General features: G+C 38.6%; 1 protein-coding gene across 1 annotated transcript in view; it reads left to right on the top strand.

The window, feature by feature from the left end:
• cdhr3 (cadherin related family member 3) overlaps window positions 1-9,394 on the top strand; it is a 74,869-nt gene extending 65,475 nt beyond the window's left edge. Inside the window, 4 exon segments of the mRNA XM_062982727.1 lie at window positions 2,851-3,032; window positions 5,977-6,067; window positions 7,531-7,579; window positions 8,876-9,394. Coding sequence (XP_062838797.1) covers window positions 2,851-3,032; window positions 5,977-6,067; window positions 7,531-7,579; window positions 8,876-9,246 — 693 coding nt within the window. The 3' untranslated portion in view covers window positions 9,247-9,394.
• The last annotated feature ends 3,171 nt before the right edge of the window (window positions 9,395-12,565 follow it).

Below are 12,565 nucleotides of genomic sequence, written 5' to 3'. Positions count from 1 at the left end.
CGTGCAGTCATGCTGGCCACATGACCTTGGAGGTGTCTACGGACAACGCCAGCTCTTTGGCTTAGAAATGAAGATGAGCACCAACCCCCAGAGTTGGACATGACTGGACTTAACGTCAGGGGAAACCTTTACCTTTGCCCTGCAGTTAGGAGAAGGAAATGGGCTCTTGATGTATATAGGCTATGACACAGGAAAACAGTGTGTCGGTGTATATGTGTACTAGGCTTGAGCCCAAATCAGTTTGAATGAAAATGATTTGTAGTTTTGGGTGGACCGCTTTATATAATCTCAGAAAATAGAACGGGGAGGGTCTGGTGCCTTTAGGGTATTTGATAGCGTGAAATGCACATTAACAGGTAACCTGGATAGATAGGTAGTTCCTGTATTCCTGTTAGCATATTCAATAAATGGCAGCCAAGTAAAGAAATATCAAGATAGATTTCTAAACACATCCATTACAACAGTGGTTCTCAAGCTCGGTTCCATAGAACCTCAGGGTTCTGTAAAGGGTTATCAGGGGATTCATGAAAAAATTATGCATAATGGCGGCAGGAAAAAAAATTGTCTCTACTAACAATCCTGGAACATCTGTTGAGAAAAAAATTAAAATCCAGAAATACCTTACAGAATACTTGTCATATGATTTCACTTCTGTGGGAATCCTTGTGTTCCAAATGCCCAGTGTATAATCTGTTTTTAGACATTTAATAACAGCTCATTAGCTCCGACTAAGCTGCAAAGACACCTGTATACAAATTATAGTGATTATAAAGACAAATCAATCAAATTTGTCCAGCACAAATTGGACAAATTAAACTGAAGCAAGACAAGTTTATTATCTCAAGCTGCTTCCAGAAAAATTCCAAGTGTCACTTCAAGTTAGTTACCATGTGGCTAAGGCTGAGAAGGCACATACAACGGCTGAGATTCTAAGAAAGCCATGCATAATGGATGTTGCTGAAACTGTGATCGGTGGAAAATGTAAAAATGTCATTCGGTCAGTTCCACTTTTAAACGATACTGTTGCTAGGCGGATTAATGATCTGAGCACACAGATTGAACATAGAGTTATTACCCGTATAACAAGTAATGGGTGTTACGCATTGCAACTTGATGAAAAAAGTGATGTTGCTGGGCTAGCAGTACTTCTTGCTATCGTCCAGTACATAAATGGTGATTCGGTTGAAGATGAAATGTTGTTTTGCAAGCCTCTCAAGGCTCAGACAACCAGGGAGGATGTATTTTATTTGGTTGATTCCTTTCTCAAATAAAATGAACTGTCCTGGAACAAATGCATTGCACTAATTGTGCAATGTCTTTCACTGGGACACAGAATGGATTTATTGCTCGTGTTAAAAGCATCATGCCCAAAATTGGAAGTAGCCATTGCATCATCCACAGACATGCATTAGCAGTGAAAAACATGCCACCGGACCTTCAAAATGTGCTTAATGAAGCAGTAAAAATAGTGGATTTTATAAAATCGGGACCACTGTATTCTCGAGTTTTCACTGCTCCCTGTGAAGAAATGAGAAGCCAATTCAAGACTTTGCTACATTACACTGAAGAAAGATGGTTGTCTCAGGGCAAAGTTTTGTTTCAAGTTTTAACCCTTTGGAATGAAGTAATGTTTCTACTGTGTAAGAGTTTTCATTTCATTTGTCATTAAGACTGAGTGGTTACAACATTTGTCATATCTGCCTGATATATTTTCAGTTCTCAATGAACTGAACCTATCTCTTCAGGGTTCATGTGGGATTTTACTTTCAGTTCATGCCAAAATTTACACAATGTTAAGAAAAATCCCATTTTTGGAATCTTGTGTGAAAAAAAGTTATGGAATGCCTCCCTACACTGTACAATTTTTGTGTGTGAATCTGAAACTATTTTCTTGTTGTCCCCTTGGGTGAGAAGGGCGGGGTATAAATAACTGAAATAAATAAATAAAATAAATATTGCATCAGAAATAATAGAACATCTACAAAACCTACACAGTTAATTCCATGAATATTTTACACTTCCAAAGTACCAAAAAACTGGCTTTGAAATACATTCACAGGCTCAATAAATGATATGATCTCCTAGTCAGAGAAGTAGAACAACTTGTTGACATAGTAGCTGACAAAAATTTAAAAGACACTTTCAGTCCATCAATGTTATTTGGACATTGAGTCAAGCTTAGAAGTGAATATCCAGACATTGCAAAGTGAGCTGTAAAAATACTTTTACCCTTTCCTACAACATATCTTGATGGTAGCATTCTCAAAATACACTCTCACTAAGACCAAGCAAAAAATAGACACAACCCTGAGGCAGATATGCAAATCTAGATGACCAACATCAGACCTGACTTCAAAAAATTCATGTCTCATTAGAAACTTTTAAAAAATATTATTTTGAATTGCAGACTTTCCAATGTTTCTAGTGCATGCTGCTGTGAATTTTTTGTATTTTTCAATTAACCACACATTTTAAATATTGCAAAATCAAATTTATAAATCAAATTTTTTAAAAAAATTGTATTATAAGTGGATAAGTTACACAATACTTTGAAGTTAATGGTACATTATTTTCCCCCTACAAAATATATAACATAAATGTAATAAATAATTTTTTGTTTTGTACTTCATTTAAAATGTATTTTTGTTGTAGAAGGAAAGTGGATGGGACATAAACATTTAAGGGTTCCTCAATAGGTTTCGTAGATTTTATAGGGTTCCATGTGACAAAATAGTTTAAAAACCATTGCATTGGAAGAATGAAAGATGTCTGAAATATGATTGCTAACTGAGGGGCTAACTTTCCAAGGATGGGAGTAAAACAACATCCTCTTGAATTTTTTCTTACAAGCCTGGTGTTACTATTGTAACCAGAACAGCAAATGTATACTCTGCATCAGCTTGGTACGTGCCATTTATAATTGTCCTTGGCAGCTTGCTACTCCTTGGACTTCTTGGATATTTAAGCTTTTTGCTGGTGAGATATATCTACAGCTACTGTGCACGGAAACCCAGAGCTGATAAAAAACCACTGTAAGTAACTGTAAGAAAACAACACATTTGGAATTCTTTCTTTCCATGTTTAAAAATGTTTCAGCGCATGCAATCTATACCAATATGACCTACTTGTTCTGGAGCACTCCTGTTCAGGATCCAAACCAATGAGAATGTTGTTTTTCCTGGGTTCGCTAAAGTAGATCTCAAAGTTTCACTGCATTTGTCACACTTATGATTCCATTTATACTCTCACACAGGGGTTGTTTACACCAACAAAATAATCGAGTTACAATTCATAGCATTGTGATCTGGAGCTGCTCCAGATCCCCCCCCCCCCCAGAACCATAACTACTCATATTATACTAACATTGTATAATGACCACACATCTCCCCTACCCAAATTCAGATTGGGATCACTTTTTTTTCCTCTTCATTTTCCTTAGGGCTGCCACTTCTCCCCATTCGAGACAAGACATGCATGACACGAACGGTGATGGGGGTCAATTGGGCCCTCACCATTGAAAAGACAAAATAATCTTCTTGTGACTGACAAAATACTGCCACTACCTTCCCTGATAAGCATCTCCCCAGCAAAGTCCCTTGCTTTGAAGTCAGAACAAGGAGCCCAGCTATGAGAACAATGATGAGAGGCTAACCTGATTGGCCTCCTTCACAAAATGAGTGCCATAACAAACAAACAAACATACATACATACATACATACATACATACATACATAATGTTTGCTTCCTATAAAAGAAAGGCAGTGAAAAGTTGTGTTATGCAAATGGTATAAAGGATTATGCGCTTTATCATATATGCCATGTGGCAGTGGCTTAGCTTTTGCTAGCTGACCAAAGAAATTGCCCACCTTGAAAACCCTGGATTAACTATTTCATTTGACACTCTTCACTATAGGACCTCTTCACACTGGCCGCCAGAATTGCCACGCATTGTGGCGAATCTGGCAACTGTGATCAGGGGGTGGGTGGGGGAACACCCATCGTCCCATGCCCCGCATTACCCTTCTTACCTGCCGGGAGATCATCCGGCTTCCCCTTATTGTTCCTAGGTAACACGGGAAGCCTTCTGCTTACTCCACTTCACCGCTCCTTTAGGCATGGAGCCCCACCGGAAATAGTAGTATATCCTTTAATGGGAGCCAGCGGACTCCGTGCTTAAAGGGGTGGCGAAGTGAAGCATGCTGCTAATTCTTCCCCGTCTGATGAGGTAGTATAGATCAGTCCTTATTTATGCTTTGCATTGTCAAATGACTACTCAAAATATGAATAACATTTACATGTTTATCATTTATATATAACAGGCTACAGATATTCAAATATATTAATAACATAAATCTTTTTGATTCATTTTAAATAGGATACAAGTGCCAGGTATGTATTTCCCTTATTTTCATTATCAATTGAAAACTGTCTCAGATTTTTAAAAAGAAAGTGTGTATGTCTATTAGATGCAATTTAGCCAAGTGGCGCAGGCGGGAGAGCAAGCCAGCTGCAATTAGCTGCAATGAATCACTCTGACCAGGAGGTCATGAGTTCGAGGCCCGCTCGGAGCCTATGTTTGTCTTGTCTTTGTTCTATGTTATTTATTTATTTATTTATTTATTTACAGCATTTATATTCCGCCCTTCTCACCCCGAAGGGGACTCAGGGCGGATCACATTACACATATAGGCAAACATTCAATGCCTTTTAACATAGAATAAGACAAACAAACATAGGCTCCGAGTGGGCCTCGAACTCATGACCTCCTGGTCAGAGTGATTCATTGCAGTTAATTGCAGCTGCCTTGCTCTCCCGCCTGCGCCACAGCCCGGGCATTGTTTAAAAGGCATTGAATGTTTGCCTATATGTGTAATGTGATCCGCCCTGAGTCCCCTTCGGGGTGAGAAGGGTGGAATATAAATGCTGTAAATAATAATGTTCTAAAATCTCATTGAGACCAGGGAACTACATGGAACTGGATTGGATTACAATCTACATACATAAAAATGTTGTAATATTAGCAAAAATTAGACAGAGATCTATTGGATAGTTAATAACAAATATTTCTGGTGCTTCCTTCTACTTCATTTTGTGCTCTAATGCAGTATTCCTCACCTTAGGGCAGAAAATGAAATGGCCATGTGTACAAAATAGAGTGTGCTTCCAAATATGTGCTCCCCTTTGTATTTTGAGATGGATACAGCCAAAGGGACAACATTAACTTTCAATTGGAAATATATTATTTGTTCTAGTTTTATTTGTTAAACTTTTGACATTCAATGCCTAAGAAATTGGTGGGCTGACCAATCCAGGACGGAAACAGTCTGGATCTCAAGGGAAGTTACTTTTTCTGTTGCTAATAAAGTAGAAGTTTTATTACTTGGAATTTAAGATAATTTGTCTTCTACTGATCAACACAATTCTGATTATCAGAACCATAGTGAGGAAGTTAGACTGTTTTTCTGTAATTATAAAAGAATAAAGGCTATGGAAGGAGTTGGGATGTTTCTTGGACTCTAGATCTAAGAGAGATCACCACAAACAAGATAAATTACATGGGCATATTGTTAGGATTTTCTGGGTGTTAGGGGAAACTACCCAAAAACAGCAGAGCATCCAAAATACGCAGAAACAGGATACTTACAGTTGAGCATTCAGCTCACAGCAAGCAGAGTGTGAAGTGCCATGTGGCTGCAAAGAATGTAGAGCTTAAGAGGCAAAGCTCCAGAGTTCTTTCTTTACACAACAAAAATAACTACATTTCTAAGTAGTAAAGAACTGAGTCTGAGCTACACTAACTAACCCCAACCCTTCTAGGGTTAAAAAAAAGAGGCAAAAATCTCCGTTAAGACATAAGATTAAAAAAGACTTGCAAAGGCCTTTTAACTGGTATGAATGTTCTGACAAAGATATTTCTATTTCCATCTTTCCCAGTCTTCCTTCCAGTTTCTTAGACATTGTTACAGGTCTAGGATAAATCAAATTAGAAATTAGGAAAAACAAACAAGTTGTAATGTTATATTTTTCTTTTTTAGACAAAAAGAAAGCTAAGAAAGAAGTAGTATGGGTAAGTAAAATAAACATATTCAATTTAAAAGGAAGCATTGCTTATTTGGGATTAGTTTTTTTAAAAAATAAATGGGAGACACCTCCTTTCATTATATCATTTCTTACTGCCTAGGTCCTAAATGTAGGATAAATATGCCTACATTAAAACTAAAAAATTAGTGGGCATACCATTAAAACAGATCAGAAATAGTGGGTCTTTCCACACTGTACACTATATCCTAAGTGTCCGGTTTCTCTCTCTGTTGGTATGCAAAGCCATAGCCATAACCCACTGGAGGATCTATTTCCCATCTCTAGAATTCAGAGGATTAAAAACTGAGATTATTCCCTTTGAAATTTTGTCATCTGGTGAATATTCCAATTGATCCTTGTTTCTTACAAATATGGGTGAGATTCATCTTTAAGCAGTTTATAAGGAAAATAAACTTTTTTTATGTGTGCACTAGCTAGCTGATTTTCTCTGTTACATCTACTACTTCATAAATCAGGATATGAAGTTTACCTGAATACTTTCAACAATTAAAAAATCATTGCCAGACAACAGTTTTCTGTCACTTTGACCAAATGGAGATTGGGAGAAACATCTGAATGAAATCTCCAGTGGCTGAGGACCCTTCCACACAGCCATATAACCCAGAATATCAAGGCAAACAATCCACAATATCTGCTTTGAACTGGATTATCTAAGTTCACACTGCTATATAATCCAGTTCAATGTGCATTTTATACAGCTGTGTAAAAGGGGTCTGAGGAATTAGCTGGTAGACAAATGGAAAATTCATCTGCAACCCTCGTTGTTCCTATCAAGAGTAAAGACAAATTAAGAAGAAGTATATGTCTGTGTGTTGTGGTCTGACCTATCTTTCAAAGCAACACATTTAGCCTCATTCACGTATCTATGAATGTTCAGAAACACAAAAGCCACTAAAAAAGGCAGACATTTGCTTCCAGATGAAAAGATCCTGAAAACATTTGCTAATTATACCAAACATAAAATCTAGGAAATAACAGCACATTTGCTAAGAAACCTCCAAATTTTCCTTCTATTATTGATGATTTCTCTTGATGACACATTTGACTTGGGATACCAGATGTGTAACATGTTTAATCCTCTCTTGAGTATTGAGCAACAACACTCAAGGCAGTAGTTGTGATGTAATGAAAAATCAAAATGTGTAGTCCACGCACTGCCTTGCCAGAGAAAGAAGATATGTGCCACGCAGGTGAACAATAAAGAACAAGTGGTTTATTCTTCTTAAACCCAGAACAACATATGTACAATGTGATCACTTGCACCAACTGATTTTATTCAGCAGTGTGGAAAGGCCTCGGGTCCCAGTGTTAATTATGCCTTGCTAGAAAGTAATATGTAGGCTCTAGGGATCATAAAGGTCAGTCCTTTGGTTTCTTGCCATTTCTTCAACTAATGGGGTTGATGCAGTGTTTTGTTTTTCTCCTTAGGAGATGACCAACATAAACACCATTTTTGATGGGGAAGCAAAAGACCCAGGTAAAGTTTTTACTAACTGGGTTGAGAAGAAAAAATATGGGGGAAAGGCTGTTGTTAAATTTAAAAGTTATTCAGCATCCACTGTTATGTTACATTTATGCAGCTGCCTGTGGTGTCCGGGCTGTATGGCCTTATTTTAGCAGCATTTTTTCCTGACGTTTCGCTTGCATCTGTGTCTTGCATCTTCAGAGGATCTGAAGCCACAGATGCAGGTGAAACGTCAGGGGAAAATGCTGCTAGAATACGGCCATACAGCCCGGAAGCCACACAACACTCCAGTGATTCCGGCTGTGAAAGCCTTTGACAATACACTGAACATTCCTAACGTCTCCTGAGATGTATGGCCCCGCTAATAGATTGGGCAAAGGAAGGCCTTCAGCCTCCTATCAGGGCACATAAGGTCTGTAGCTGCAATGTTGAAGCCAGCCCTTACATTTAATTGCAGTGAAATGCCTACATTCTATGGTAAATATTGGCATTGCACTTCAAACAACAGGAAAAAAAGAGAATATACATTTACTTCTCTCTTATGCAGGGACACCAGAGATGCCTGTGGATTGCCATCATGCATCTCATTGGATTTACTCACCAAAATGGGGGGGGGGGGCCACAGGAGCCAACAACAGTATATATTATCAGCATAGGCAACCATATAGTAACTCTTTACATCCGTAGTTTTTTAAGGCAATGAGAAGCAGTGCATTTTGCAAGGGGGCAACTACTCCACTCATGTAAAGTGTTTAATCACTATTTATTTATTTATTTATTTATTTATTTATTTATTTACAGCATTTATATTTCGCCCTTCTCACCCCGAAGGGGACTCAGGGCGGATCACATTACACATATAGGCAAACATTCAATGCCTTTTTAACATAGAACAAAGACAAGACAAACATAGGCTCTGAGCGGGCCTCGAACTCATGACTTCCTGGTCAGAGTGATTCATTGCAGTTAATTGCAGCTGGCTTGCTCTCCCGCCTGCGCCACTAATCACTACACTTGGTCCTGCAATCATCTATACATTTAGAAGCTTTGTAAGCCCCATGTGCATTATTTCAGTTGTAATAAAGTTATAGACTTTAGCAGAAGAAATAGCTGGGACATCTGAGATACTCAGTGGCATACAAAGTACCTCAAAGCTTAAAGAGTATTGTGGCTCTGGAAATTTTCCTCAAACAATCTAGGAAATTCCAACTGTTATCCCCAGGCTTCACTGCTAGCTGAACAAACAATAATGTCAGCCCTTCATTTGTGAAAAGAAATGACTAAATTATTATTTTTTCCCCCCCGCAGTAACTGGCAAATGGTATGAATATAATTCAAAGTCTGGGGCTCGACGATGGAAAGATCCCAATGTGCCTTCCAAGCGAGAAGAAAAAGAACCTGTTGCACAAAAGGAGATAGCTAAAGAAACTACAAAGAACGTAAGAAAAAAGGAAGCAGAGACCAGTGGCGAGAAGCTGGGAGAACAAAATTACGTTGAACCAAAGCCTTTAGAGAAAAAGACTGAGGCTTTGAAACAAAAGACCAATCCAAAGTCCCAAAAGCCCAAAGAAGAACCTGTGGGCAAGAGCTTGTCCTCGCCCATTATCCCACGCAAGTCGCCCAGCCCCTCTCCTAAAGTATATCCCAAATATGGTTATCAGCCTTCAAAAGAAGTTTGAAAATCCACCTCTGCTGTTCTTCCAAACAGTGAACAAACAAATGGAGAGGCTATTGACTAATTCCCTTTCCTGCATTACAGTTCTTATTAGAATACCATCATCTCCAGTGGCTTAAGTGATTGTAAATAGAGTTCATATTTTCCTACCAGCTTTTGGTTTTCATGTTTTGGTGAATCCAGTCTGAAGCTACAAAAAAAGAGTGGACATGATATTGTTAACGAAAAATGATTGCTTTATCTGGGGAGGTTTAGCTATCTATATATATAAAAGACAAATGGTGTCCTCTCCTCCCACTAAACAACAAAAGTACAAGCCCCAGAACCTAGAAATTTGGCAGCACAATCCACCATCCTTGCCCCTACGTTCCGACAACAAAAAGAAAAGAAAAATAAAGTCCTAATTAGAGGGAGAGGAATAATTGTCTTTAGCCAATTGCTGCCAGTTAGAAGACTAAGCCCCACCCACTTGGTCTCCTAGCAACCTACTCAGGCCTCACTCTCTCTTCCACACTGCCTATAAAATACAGATTATCTAATTTACCCTGGATTATATGGCATTGTAGACTCAAGGCCCTTCCACACAGCTATATAACCCATTTACAATCTTATATTATCTGCTTTGAACTGGATTATCTTGAGTCCACACTGCCATATAATCCACTTCAGTGTGCATTTTATTCAGCTCTGTAGAAGGAGCCTCATATAATCCAGTTCTAAGCAGATAATATAAGATATACAGTAGAGTCTCACTTATCCAACATAAACATCCTGGCAGAACATTGGATAACTGAATATGTTGGATAATAAGAAGGGATTCAGGAAAAGCCTATTAAACATCACATTCCCTCACGACCCTCTCTGCTGCCAAACTGCCATCCATGTCTATGCCAGGCATCCTCAGAGATTATGAGATCTGTTTGAAAACAGAGAAGTGGGATGTTTATTTTTATCTCACCAATGATATCCAGGATGGGACAACTCTTATCTGTCTCAGGCGACTGTGAATGTTCCACTTCCCCACCTTGATTGCCATTGAATGCCCTTCCACCTTCAAGGCCTGCCTACTTCCTGCTTCAGAGGGGGAATCCTTTGTTGGGAGATGTTAGCTGGCCCTCAGTACATCATGTCTTGAATTCCCTTTGCTCAGTGCTGTTCTTTAGTTAACTGTCCTGATTTCACAGATTTTTTAATACTGGGAGCCACATTTTGTTCATTCCAGGCAGGCAGGAACCATTCAGGCTTTGAAGATACAAGGCTATTCAGTGCCAATTCCAACATTCATACTTGCCTAAAGCAGACAACAGTACTTTCTTCCACCCTGGTCATTCCACAGATATATCAACCCCACTCCCTTTTGTTACAACACATTTCACAACCTCTGAGGATGCCTGCCATACACGCAGGCAAAACATCAGGAGAGAATACATTTGGAACATGACCAGGCAGACCACAGAACTCAGAGCAACCCAATACAAAGAGAAACAAAAATACTAAAATAAATACAAAAACTAATAAAAAAACAAAATAAAACAATACAATTAAAAAAACCATAAATAAAAATAATATAATCAAATAATAAAATATAATACATACAAATAATAAAATAAAATAATAAAAACACAAATAATAATGAAAGAATAAAAATAAAATAAATACAAATAATACAATAAAAATAATAAAAAACACTAAAATAATTAAAAACACTAAAAATTAATACAATAAAATACTATAATAACATAAAATAACTAAAAATAATACAAGAAAATAATAAAATATAATAAATAAAAAGATAAGTAACAATAAAATTAATTAAAAAATACAAATAACGTCAAATAAAAATTCCACAATTTTTAACCAATACCACCACCACTTTGCCACAGCAATGCGTGGCTGGGCACAGCTAGTTATTTATAAAGGAACTGTGGATCCAGTGTAACTGTGCAGCATCCCCACATACCCTGCTTGACTTCAAAATTTTCCTCTTTAAGGGACAATTTTGCCACCTCCCCCATATTTGTTTTAAGACCATTTCCTCCCCCACAAAAGAAACTGGAAATGATTATTGTTCATGTCTACTTTTGAAAGAGAATCCCTTAGGAAATGGCTTCATCCCACACAGTAAAATCAGTGTTTCTATACATTTAAGAAACAGCAACCCACGGTGCCCTTCACGTGACGCAAGCTTTAACCGTGGGGTTGAAGTATTTTTCTGTTTCTAAAGTGTTTCCCCAACTATTCCTAAGCTGGTTGGCCATCGACTTTATTTTTAAATTCCCCATATACAGATGGGAAAAATGGCCAATTTCCCTGTGTGATATTAATCCCTATTGTCCACTTGTAATTTATTTACAGTATTTATATTCCGCCTTTCTCACCCCGAAGGGGACTCAGGGCAAATTACAATGAACACATATATGCCAAACATTCAATGCCAACAGACAAACAACATAGTATAGACAGACACAGAGGCATTTAACATTTTACCAGCTTCACGATTCCGGCCACAGGGGGAACTGTTGCTTCACCGTCCAGTAGTGGCTGTACTTTTTCATTCCTTTCCTCGTATTTTGCTGGCAGTTTTATGGTGTTGTAAATTAGTTAAATTAGCCTCCCGCATAAAGCGTACCTAAATTTCCCTACTTGACAGATGCAACTGTCTTTTGGGGCTACATAGGTCAACAGCAAGCCGGGCTATTTAATGGTCAGGGGCTTAACCTGACCCGGGCTTCGAACTCATGACCTCTCGGTCAGTAGTGATTTATTGCAGATGGTTACTAGCCAGCTGCACCACAGCCCGGCTACAGTAGAGTCTCACTAGTCCAACATAAATGGGCCGGCAGAATGTTGGATAACAAATATGTTGGATAATAAGGAGGGATTAAGGAAAAGCCTATTAAACGTCAAATTTTGTTATGATTTTACAAATTTAGCATCACATCATGTTTTACAACAAATGGACTGTAAAGGCAGTTCAATACACGGTAACGTTATGTAGTAACTACTGTAAAAAAAAAACTTGCCATATTCTGTGCCCTCTGAGACTGATGCAATTCGCATCAGGCGTTTCCATGTGCCAGGCGCTTGCCAGGAGAACAGAGAAGCTCACTATGTGTTGCTGCCTAGAGAGGTTTCTTTAGGCAGCAATATGCAGTGGGCCTCTTCCCCCTCCCAGTGAGCGCCTGGAGAATGGAGGAGCCCTCTGCATGTTGCTGCCTAGAGAGGTTTCTCTAGGCAGCAACGCGCAGTGGACCTCTCGGCCCTCCCAGCGAGTGGAGAAGCCCACTGCGTGTTGCTGCCCAGAGAAGTTTCCCTAGGCAGCA

This window comes from Anolis carolinensis, chromosome 5 (genome assembly GCF_035594765.1).
Source record: "Anolis carolinensis isolate JA03-04 chromosome 5, rAnoCar3.1.pri, whole genome shotgun sequence".
In the NCBI taxonomy this organism is placed as follows: domain Eukaryota; kingdom Metazoa; phylum Chordata; class Lepidosauria; order Squamata; family Dactyloidae; genus Anolis; species Anolis carolinensis.
Note: the sequence above shows the minus strand (reverse complement) of the source record. Positions and strands in the feature narration are given on the sequence as shown.